Genomic DNA, 12072 nt, shown 5'->3' on the forward strand with positions numbered 1-12072 from the left:
GATAGTCTTAATGACCCTCGTATTGTAGATAGTCTTAATGACCCTCGTGTTGTAGATAGTCTTAATGACCCTCGTATTGTAGATAGCCTTAATGACCCTCGTATTGTAGATAGTCTTAATGACCCTCGTGTTGTAGATAGTCTTAATGACCCTCGTATTGTAGATAGTCTTAATGACCCTCGTATTGTAGATAGTCTTAATGACCCTCGTGTTGTAGATAGTCTTAATGACCCTCGTATTGTAGATAGTCTTAATGACCCTCGTATTGTAGATAGTCTTAATGACCCTCGTGTTGTAGATAGTCTTAATGACCCTCGTTTTGTAGATATCCTTAATGACCCTCGTGTTGTAGATGGTCTTAATGACCCTCGTATTGTAGATACTCTTAATGACCCTCGTATTGTAGATACTCTTAATGACCCTCGTATTGTAGATAGTCTTAATGACCCTCGTGTTGTAGATAGCCTTAATGACCCTCGTGTTGTAGATGGTCTTAATGACCCTCGTGTAGTAGATAGTCTTAATGACCCTCGTGTAGTAGATAGTCTTAATGACCCTCGTGTAGTAGATAGTCTTAATGACCCTCGTATTGTAGATAGCCTTAATGACCCTCGTGTTGTAGATGGTCTTAATGACCCTCGTGTAGTAGATAGTCTTAATGACCCTCGTGTAGTAGATAGTCTTAATGACCCTCGTATTGTAGATAGCCTTAATGACCCTCGTGTTGTAGATAGTCTTAATGACCCTCGTGTAGTAGATAGTCTTAATGACCCTCGTGTAGTAGATAGTCTTAATGACCCTCGTATTGTAGATAGCCTTAATGACCCTCGTGTTGTAGATGGTCTTAATGACCCTCGTGTAGTAGATAGTCTTAATGACCCTCGTGTAGTAGATAGTCTTAATGACCCTCGTGTAGTAGATAGTCTTAATGACCCTCGTGTAGTAGATAGTCTTAATGACCCTCGTGTAGTAGATAGTCTTAATGACCCTCGTGTAGTAGATAGTCTTAATGACCCTCGTGTAGTAGTCTTAATGACCCTCGTGTAGTAGATAGTCTTAATGACCCTCGTGTAGTAGATAGTCTTAATGACCCTCGTGTAGTAGATAGTCTTAATGACCCTCGTGTAGTAGATAGTCTTAATGACCCTCGTGTAGTAGATAGTCTTAATGGCCCTCGTGTAGTAGATAGTCTTAATGGCCCTCGTGTAGTAGATAGTCTTAATGGCCCTCGTGTAGTAGATAGTCTTAATGGCCCTCGTGTAGTAGATAGTCTTAATGACCCTCGTGTAGTAGATAGTCTTAATGACCCTCGTGTAGTAGATAGTCTTAATGACCCTCGTGTAGTAGATAGTCTTAATGACCCTCGTGTAGTAGATAGTCTTAATGACCCTCGTGTAGTAGTCTTAATGACCCTCGTGTTGTAGTCTTAATGACCTTCGTGTAGTAGATAGTCTTAATGACCCTCGTGTTGTAGATAGTCTTAATGACCCTCGTGTAGTAGATAGTCTTAATGACCCTCGTGTAGTAGATAGTCTTAATGACCCTCGTGTAGTAGATAGTCTTAATGACCCTCGTGTAGTAGATAGTCTTAATGACCCTCGTGTAGTAGATAGTCTTAATGACCCTCGTGTAGTAGTCTTAATGACCCTCGTGTTGTAGATAGTCTTAATGACCCTCGTGTTGTAGATAGTCTTAATGACCCTCGTGTAGTAGATAGTCTTAATGACCCTCGTGTAGTAGATAGTCTTAATGACCCTCGTGTAGTAGATAGTCTTAATGACCCTCGTGTAGTAGATAGTCTTAATGACCCTCGTGTTGTAGATAGTCTTAATGACCCTCGTGTAGTAGATAGTCTTAATGACCCTCGTGTAGTAGATAGTCTTAATGACCCTCGTGTAGTAGATAGTCTTAATGACCCTCGTGTAGTAGATAGTCTTAATGACCCTCGTGTACTAGATAGTCTTAATGACCCTCGTGTAGTAGTCTTAATGACCCTCGTGTAGTAGATAGTCTTAATGACCCTCGTGTAGTAGTCTTAATGACCCTCGTGTAGTAGATAGTCTTAATGACCCTCGTGTAGTAGATAGTCTAATGACCCTCGTGTAGTAGATAGTCTTAATGACCTTCGTGTAGTAGTCTTAATGACCCTCGTGTAGTAGATAGTCTTAATGAACTTCGTGTAGTAGTCTTAATGACCCTCGTGTTGTAGATAGTCTTAATGACCCTCGTGTAGTAGATAGTCTTAATGACCCTCGTGTAGTAGATAGTCTTAATGACCCTCGTGTTGTAGATAGTCTTAATGACCCTCGTGTAGTAGATAGTCTTAGTGACCCTCGTGTAGTAGTCTTAATGACCCTCGTGTAGTAGATAGTCTTAATGACCCTCGTGTAGTAGATAGTCTTAATGACCCTCGTGTAGTAGATAGTCTAATGACCCTCGTGTAGTAGATAGTCTTAATGACCTTCGTGTAGTAGTCTTAATGACCCTCGTGTAGTAGATAGTCTTAATGACCCTCGTGTAGTAGATAGTCTTAATGACCCTCGTGTAGTAGTCTTAATGACCATCATTTATTAGATAGTCCTAATGACCCTCAGCTAGTAGATAGTCTTAATGACCTTCGTGTAGTAGTCTTAATGACCCTCGTGTAGTAGATAGTCTTAATGACCCTCGTGTGGTAGATAGTCTTAATGACCCTCGTGTAGTAGTCTTAATGACCCTCGTGTTGTAGATCGTCTAATGACCCTCGTGTAATAGTCTTAATGACCCTCGTGTAGTAGATAGTCTTAATGACCCTCGTGTAGTAGTCTTAATGACCCTGGTGTAGTAGATAGTCTTAATGACCCTCGTGTAGTAGATAGTCTTAATGACCCTCGTGTAGTAGTCTTAATGACCCTCGTGTAGTAGTCTTAATGACCCTCGTGTAGTAGATAGTCTTAATGACCCTCGTGTAGTAGATAGTCTTAATGACCCTCGTGTAGTAGTCTTAATGACCCTCGTGTTGTAGATAGTCTAATGACCCTCGTGTAGTAGATAGTCTTAATGACCCTCGTGTAGTAGTCTTAATGACCCTCTTAATGACCCTCGTGTAGTAGTCTTAATGACCCTCGTGTAGTAGATAGTCTTAATGACCCTCGTGTAGTAGTCTTAATGACCCTCGTGTAGTAGATAGTCTTAATGACCCTCGTGTAGTAGATAGTCTTAATGACCCTCGTGTAGTAGATAGTCTTAATGACCCTCGTGTAGTAGTCTTAATGACCCTCGTGTAGTAGATAGTCTTAATGACCCTCGTGTAGTAGATAGTCTTAATGACCCTCGTGTAGTAGATAGTTTTTTAGTATGATAATAAGATGTTATCTTCATTATAGAATAATAAGAAAATATTATAACCTTTATATTATAATAATAAGGTAAAAGGACCCCAATGGAAATAAGTCACTCTGACTGACTTTTTTGGGTTATCCCAGGTTCTCTACACATATGCTGCTATGTATGATAATTCTATGTAACTTTGTGTATACCTGAATAAATTTACTAAGAAACAGAGTAACAGAGAGAGAGAGAGAGTGGAAGACAGAGTACACTGGGGTGCACTTCTGTCTCGACGTCACTCTTGACACACACAGTGAGTCAGTCCACTGGTGAGTCTGTGAGTCACAGTCCTAGGTGGAGTGCAGAATCAGACGGTGCTGAGAGTGACTCTTGACTAACTTGTATGAGCTGCCTGTGTAGTGTATAGTGGCTTCGTCAGTCCTTTACAAAGAAGAATGGTGGAGATCAGAAGGAGTTTGAAGTAATCAGTCCCTCAACCTTGATGGACTGATTACATCGACTCCAGGCCGAGGGGACTGATGAAGTCACTAAGTGGCAAAACGTTTCCCTCAATAAAGATACCCAAGTGTTGTACATGTATCTTACTCATGCAACAGCCAATGAGAATGACCTTGTTGTACCTCGCCTCATTCCGAACCAATCATAACTGTTTCCAGGATCTTACATCACTCTGACCTTTCACCGTATCATGACACATACCGGGATACATGATACTTGGGGCACATACCCGGGACACATATCCGGGACACATAACCAGAGCACATGATACCCGGGACACATACCCGGGGCACATGATACCTGGGGCACATACCCGGGACACATACCCAGAGCACATGATACCCGGAACCCATACCCGGGGAACATGATACCCGGGGCACGATACCCGGGACACATACCCGGAATATATGATATCCGGGCACATACCCGGGGCACATGATACCCGGGGGCACATACCCTGGACATATATGTGACCCCCTCCCTTGCAGTATGGGAACGAAAGAGGGGGGTCATTATCCCCTTGCTCCCCCCTGCTGGTGCAACCAGGCTTGACTGACTGATGGTGCAGCCAGGCTTGACTGACTGATGGTGCAACCAGGCTTGACTGACTGATGGTGCAGCCAGGCTTGACTGACTGATGGTGCAACCAGGCTTGACTGACTGATGGTGCAGCCAGGCTTGACTGACTGATGGTGCAACCAGGCTTGACTGACTGATGGTGCAACCAGGCTTGACTGACTGATGGTGCAGCCAGGCTTGACTGACTGATGGTGCAACCAGGCTTGACTGACTGATGGTGCAACCAGGCTTGACTGACTGATGGTGCAGCCAGGCTTGACTGACTGATGGTGCAGCCAGGCTTGACTGACTGATGGTGCAGCCAGGCTTGACTCACTGATGGTGCAACCAGGCTTGACTGACTGATGGTGCAGCCAGGCTTGACTGACTGATGGTACAGCCAGGCTTGACTGACTGATGGTGCAGCCAGGCTTGACTGACTGACTGGTATTTCACGGTCTCCACAGTCAAGGTTGTGTCCAGGTGGTCACCCACCCAGTGACTGGACTCATGCAACCCTTCTTAACCTGACTGAACCAGTCAACCAGCCACCAGCCCCACGCCATGACAGAGAGAGAGAGAGTAGTATGAGGGTCAGTATTAACACTGCTGGCAATACACTGTGCCACATACAACACAGTTTTCTTATATTCCCCCATCCCCCCAACATTCCCCCACCCCCACCTATCATTCCGTTTTCTATGTTTCTTGTAAAGTTCGGATTATTGAGGTCTCAGGTGTGTGTGCGTGTGTGTGCGTGCGTGTGCGTGTGCGTGTGCGTGTGCGTGTGCGTGTGTGTGTGTGTGTGTGTGTGTGTCTTGTGCTGTTCACCTAGACGTCACTAGGCACCTGTATGTTAGGTGACTTGTGGGTGGCATCCTGGGAGGGAGATGAAGATATAACTGGACAGGATTCGATTTTGTAAATGAGGTAAGGTAGGATAACAGTTCTTAGCTTGTAAATGAGCTGAGGTAAGATAACAGCTCTTAGCTTGTAAATGAGCTGAGGTAAGATAACAGCTCTTAGTTTGTAAATGAGATGAGGTAAGATAACAGCTCTTAGCTTGTAAATGAGCTGAGGTAAGATAACAGCTCTTAGCTTGTAAATGAGCTGAGGTAAGATAACAGCTCTTAGCTTGTAAATGAGCTGAGGTAAGATAACAGCTCTTAGCTTGTAAATGAGCTGAGGTAAGATAACAGCTCTTAGTTTGTAAATGAGATGAGGTAAGATAACAGCTCTTAGCTTGTAAATGAGCTGAAGTAAGATAACAGCTCTTAGTTTGTAAATGAGCTGAGGTAAGATAACAGCTCTTAGCTTGTAAATGAGCTGAGGTAAGATAACAGCTCTTAGTTTGTAAATGAGATGAGGTAAGATAACAGTTTAGTAAATGAGCTGAGGTAAGATAACCGCTCTTAGCTTGTAAATGAGCTGAGGTAAGATAACAGCTCTTAGTTTGTAAATGAGATGAGGTAAGATAACAGCTCTTAGCTTGTAAATGAGCTGAGGTAAGATAACAGCTCTTAGTTTGTAAATGAGATGAGGTAAGATAACAGCTCTTAGCTTGTAAATGAGCTGAAGTAAGATAACAGCTCTTAGTTTGTAAATGAGCTGAAGTAAGATAACAGCTCTTAGCTTGTAAATGAGCTGAAGTAAGATAACAGCTCTTAGCTTGTAAATGAGCTGAGGTAAGATAACAGCTCTTAGTTTGTAAATGAGATGAGGTAAGATAACAGCTCTTAGCTTGTAAATTAGCTGAGGTAAGATAACAGCTCTTAGTTTGTAAATGAGATGAGGTAAGATAACAGCTCTTAGCTTGTAAATGAGCTGAAGTAAGATAACAGCTCTTAGTTTGTAAATGAGCTGAAGTAAGATAACAGCTCTTAGCTTGTAAATGAGCTGAAGTAAGATAACAGCTCTTAGTTTGTAAATGAGATGAGGTAAGATAACAGTTCTTAGCTTGTAAATGAGCTGAGGTAAGATAACAGCTCTTAGCTTGTAAATGAGCTGAGGTAAGATAACAGCTCTTAGTTTGTAAATGAGATGAGGTAAGATAACAGCTCTTAGCTTGTAAATGAGCTGAGGTAAGATAACAGCTCTTAGTTTGTAAATGAGATGAGGTAAGATAACAGCTCTTAGCTTGTAAATGAGCTGAAGTAAGATAACAGCTCTTAGTTTGTAAATGAGCTGAAGTAAGATAACAGCTCTTAGCTTGTAAATGAGCTGAAGTAAGATAACAGCTCTTAGTTTGTAAATGAGATGAGGTAAGATAACAGCTCTTAGCTTGTAAATGAGCTGAAGTAAGATAACAGCTCTTAGCTTGTAAATGAGCTGAAGTAAGATAACAGCTCTTAGCTTGTAAATGAGCTGAAGTAAGATAACAGCTCTTAGCTTGTAAATGAGCTGAAGTAAGATAACAGCTCTTAGCTTGTAAATGAGCTGAAGTAAGATAACAGCTCTTAGCTTGTAAATGAGCTGAGGTAAGATAACAGCTCTTAGCTTGTAAATGAACTGAAGTACGATAACAGCTCTTAGCTTGTAAATGTGTTGAGGTAAGATAACAGCTCTTAGCTTGTAAATGAGTTGAAGATAACAGCTCTTAGCTTGTAAATGTGTTGAGGTAAGATAACAGCTCTTAGCTTGTAAATGTGTTGAGGTAAGATAACAGCTCTTAGCTTGTAAATGAGCTGAAGTAAGATAACAGCTCTTAGCTTGTAAATGAGCTGAGGTAAGATAACAGCTCTTAGCTTGTAAATGAACTGAAGTACGATAACAGCTCTTAGCTTGTAAATGTGTTGAGGTAAGATAACAGCTCTTAGCTTGTAAATGAGTTGAAGATAATAGCTCTTAGCTTGTAAATGTGTTGAGGTAAGATAACAGCTCTTAGCTTGTAAATGTGTTGAGGTAAGATAACAGCTCTTAGCTTGTAAATGAGTTGAAGATAACAGCTCTTAGCTTGTAAATGTGTTGAGGTAAGATAACAGCTCTTAGCTTGTAAATGAGTTGAAGATAACAGCTCTTAGCTTGTAAATGTGTTGAGGTAAGATAACAGCTCTTAGCTTGTAAACTAAACAGTGTAAAATACGAGGACTACCAATAATGACCCAAAACATCTATGAGATGTTCTAGACTTGGCCAAGACTCACCTAGACATGGCAAACACTCACCTAGGCATGGCCAAGACTCATCTTGATATGGCCAAGACTCACCTAGGGCCAGGACTCGCCTAGAGTCAGGACTCGCCTAGAGTCAGGACTCACCTAGAACCAGGACTCACCTAGAACCAGGACTCACCTAGAACCAGGGCTCACCTAGAACCAGGACTCACCTAGAACCAGGACTCACCTAAAGCCAGGACTCACCTAGAGCCAGAAGAACCTTGAGCTTGGGGTTCTGGGACTTGAGACCGTTGACCTGCTCGTAGAAGCCAGTCTTGCCGTCTTTGGACTCGTCGTTGGACTCGAAGGAGGAGAGTCGTCCCTTCTTCATCCAGCCGAAGGCGTAGATGATGTGCGTGCAGAGGAAGGGGTCGATGTGCTCTGGCAGGAACTTGGCTATCTTAGGTCTGTACTGCGACCAGTTGGTGTAGTAACACACTAACTGTAAGGGCAAGGTAGTACGTGGGAGTATATGGGAGTACAAGGAGGTACATGGGAGTACATGGGAAAGACAGATGGCAGAGGACTTTAATGTTTAAAATGAGGTTATCTGCTGAGAAGTCTGCTAATATCCAGATTAATGACTATTATGGACTATCTTGTATCGCTGGAGACGAGGATGGTGGTAGTGGTGGTGAGGAGGGATGGAAGAACTGGGGGAGGGAAGAACTGAAGGAGGAATAGAAGGAGAGACGGAAGAAGTGAGGGAGGAAAGGAAGTAGTGTGTATCTACTAACCTGACCATAAATACAACAAAATCTATAACAGGTTTCTCTCTCTCTCTCTCTCTCTCTCTCTCTCTCTCTCTCTCTCTCTCTCTCTCTCTCTCTCTCTCTCTCTCACACACACACACACACACACACACACACACACACACACACACACTGACCCTATCAGGTCCTACGTTAAGTACATCAACTGTGACCTCCAGCCGGTTTGACCTGCATGACCAGAGCTTTCATCTGACCTATAGCAAGCACTGGTTTTCATGACCTTAAAATGACCTGATATTAAAAACAACAACTATGGCACTGTGTCAGTGTTGCTGCAGGTGACATGGTCAGGGAACATGCAAGACTGTGCTTAGAAGGTGTGTCCTGACCTAGCTTGGCCTCCCCTAGCTTGGCATGACCTGGCTTGGCATGATCTAGCTTGCCATGACCTGGCTTGGCAAGACCCAGCTTGGCATAACCTGACTTGGCATGCTCTAGCTTGGCATGACTCAGCTTGGTATGACCTAGCTTGGCCACACCTAGCTTGGGAGGACATGGCTTGGCATGATCTAGCTTGGAATGACCTGGCTTGACATGACCTAGCTTGACATGACTTAGCTTGGCATGACTTAGCTTGGCATGACCTGGCTTGGCAAAATCTAGCTTGACATGACCTAGCTTGACCTCACCTAGCTTGGCATGACCTATCTTGGCATGGCCTAACTTGACATGACCCAGCTTGACATGACTGACCTAGCTTGGCCTCACCTAGCTTGGCATGACCTAGCTTGGCCTCACCTAGCTTGGCATCATCTAGCTTGACATGACCTAGCTAGGCGTGACCTAGCTTGGCATGACCTAGCTTGGCATGACCTAGCTTGGCATGACCTAGCTTGGCATGACCTAGCGTGATCTCACCTAGCTTGACATGACCTAGCTTGGCATGACCTAGCTTGGCCTCACCTAGCTTGGCATGACCTAGCTTGGCATGACCTAGCTTGGCATGACCTAGCTTGGCATGACCTAGCTTGACATGACCTAGCTTGGCATAACCTAGCTTGGCATAACCTAGCTTGGCATAACCTAGCTTGGCATAACCTAGCTTGGCATGACCTAGCTTGACCTCACCTTGCGGTTGCCGTCACCAGCTGACGTAAGCGCGTTGCTCCCCGCCTGACCATTCTCCTTGGGCTGACTGCTGGCTGACGGTCGGAAGCGAGGGCCCAGCTGTCAACAAGAAAGGGGAATTAAGGGAGTGTCAGCAAATGGGTAAAGACATTATTAACACGAGACCACCAGAAGTAAAAGGGGAAGGATATAAAGTTTTTATATCTATAAACATGACATGTTTATAATATACATTTGTTGGACAAATGTATACGTGGGAGAGGTTTGTGTGAGGTGTTGTCATCTCTGAGTGAGGTGTCACCTCAGTGTTTAATATTTAAAACGTTAAACACTGAAGATGTGTGAGTAAGCACGCGAAAGCGCTCAGGTTTTATTTCCTATTTTCACTGTGGTAATTTTACCTATTTGCTAAGAATCTTAGCAAGTGTCCCTCGGAACGAATCTGTTTACCTGGAGAGAGTTTGTTGACATCTCTTACTCATTTCTGCAATATTGCAAGCTCCTGATGATGTGATTGCAACACGAAAGGCCTAGAGCTGTTACTGAACTCATCTTAAGGGTCGTGCCCGGCCAAGGAAGGGTTAAATAAAGAAGAGAGCACATTCACCATCATTCATCATCTTTCCTTAAAGTGTGCTGGCATCACAATCAGATTACTGCAACATCTCGACCCTATTCTTCAGAGTGCAGCAGGAGCTGCCCTTCCCACCTCCAGGACTCGAGTTCGGCTAAGTGGTTTCCCTGAATCCCTTCACAGATGTTACCTGGATCGCACTCCAACAGCACGTCTAGTAAAAGCCACTTATCTCCATTCACTCCTGTCTAACACGCTCACACAAGCCTGCTGGATGCTGAAGCCCACAGAACTCAAAACCTCTTTTACCCACTATCTCCAACCGCTCATGGATTCACCCCCCCCCCACAGATTTATACACCTTCACATCATCCTGTCCCTCCACATCCTCTCTACATGGCTAAACCATCCCAACAACCCTTTCTCAACCCTCTCAATTATGTCTTTAATGACCCCACATCCAGATGTGATCCTCTTGACCCTTTTGTGGCCTAGTTCCTAGGTCTCTTGTGTATCCATATGTCGTTACACTACCATCCACTGGATGGACATAAGGTGCGCCATAAACTAGCCACATTAACACTATAATCTACCTCTGAAGGAGGAAGTTACTCACCCTGTTTCTATTCCTGGATGTTGTGGCTTGTCTCCTGGGCACAGTGTCAGTGTCAGGGGCGACTCCTATGCGTCTCCTGCCCACGGTGCCCAGGGTGTTGACCACGGCTGTCTCTGTCTGTACCGACGCTGCTGTTTCCTGACCTTGCTCGCGCTGGCGGCCGCGGAACCGCGAACGCTGGCGGGGACTGGCGCGATCTACCGATGTAAGAGAGTGTAAATACAACGATAATACATAATACAGTGAGGATACATCAGTAAAAAATTGAACTAGCTATTTTTTTTGTGTGTGTGTGTGTGAAAGAGAGAGAGAGAGAGAGAGAGAGAGAGAGAGAGAGAGAGAGAGAGAGAGAGAGTAATGTTATGTATATTTAATAAGTAAATTTATGATTAGAATTTTTTATAAGCGTTTGTTCTCTCTCTCTCTCTCTCTCTCTCTCTCTCTCTCTCTCTCTCTCTCTCTCTCTCTCTCTCTCTCCATATTATAAATTAATATTATAATAAGGAAGAGCTAAACCCCCAAGGGTCATACAGCACCCGGAGAATGGGAGGTAATCAGGTTTGATCCAAGGATGTGGCTGACACAACACAAGAAGGAACACTGCAGTAGTACATCAATGGTATACAATACCGACAAGATAATAATTAGACACATATGGAATCATGGTTGAGAGGACATCTCCACAACTTTCTTCACTACTACTGACCCATCCCTTAGGTATGACCTACTTCCACTGGGGAATCCCGCCTACCAGTGACTATGCCTTCGTCTGCTACCCGCCCCTTTCCACCTGATGCCAGTATATAAGCGCCAGCCTTCTTGCCTGTGCTCCAGAATCTTCACGACTACGGTGCTCTTCACACTAACTCCAAGGCTGAGGGACTCATTACCTCATCTTTTGTATATAGTTTTACTGTCTTCAAGTTACGTCCTAGAATTTGTATTGATAAAACCACTGGATGACGAAACGTCTAATTAAAGATACCCAGATGTTGCATATGTGCCTAATTTTCATCAATACTGCAATAGGCCTACTGGCTCATGCTAGGCAGGTCCAACCCACACATCCACTCATGTACGCTACCTGGCAGTGTAGTTCCACTGGTCTACAACTCTACTGCCACACCATTACTTCTCCATATCCTTTCTAAATCTAACTGTTTCCAACTTGATTCCACTGGTGCGAGTCCTGTCTTGGTGAGGGAGTTTCAAACATGTTATGTATATTCCCTTTGATGGAGAATTAGACACAAGTGCAATATCTGGGTATCTTTCTTTGTAGACTTTTCCCCATCCAGTTGCATTATCAATACAGTATAATGTGAAGACTGTAGAACTATACACAAGACATGAGATCAGTTACTCAGCCTTGGAGTTGAAGATCACCTTATTAGTCTATGACCTAATTACATCTTCATTTCGCTACTACACCTGCTGCCTCTGTATCTGACTAAAGAAGCCTACTCTGTAGGCGAATTTTTTCAGCAATAAAGATACCTA

At 43.7% G+C, this 12072-nt stretch overlaps 1 protein-coding gene across 1 annotated transcript in view; it reads right to left on the reverse strand.

The window, feature by feature from the left end:
- Window positions 1-12072, reverse strand: part of Cht7 (chitinase 7) — a 119089-nt gene that overhangs the window by 18140 nt on the left and 88877 nt on the right. The window contains exons 3-5 of the mRNA XM_053782336.2: window positions 10573-10769; window positions 9383-9481; window positions 7746-7983 (exon numbers count right to left, since the gene is read on the reverse strand). Of these exons, the coding sequence (XP_053638311.2) occupies window positions 7746-7983; window positions 9383-9481; window positions 10573-10769 (534 nt within the window). The remainder of the gene's footprint in view (window positions 1-7745; window positions 7984-9382; window positions 9482-10572; window positions 10770-12072) is intronic.

This window comes from Cherax quadricarinatus, chromosome 38 (genome assembly GCF_038502225.1).
Source record: "Cherax quadricarinatus isolate ZL_2023a chromosome 38, ASM3850222v1, whole genome shotgun sequence".
NCBI classification, from domain to species: Eukaryota; Metazoa; Arthropoda; class Malacostraca; order Decapoda; family Parastacidae; genus Cherax; species Cherax quadricarinatus.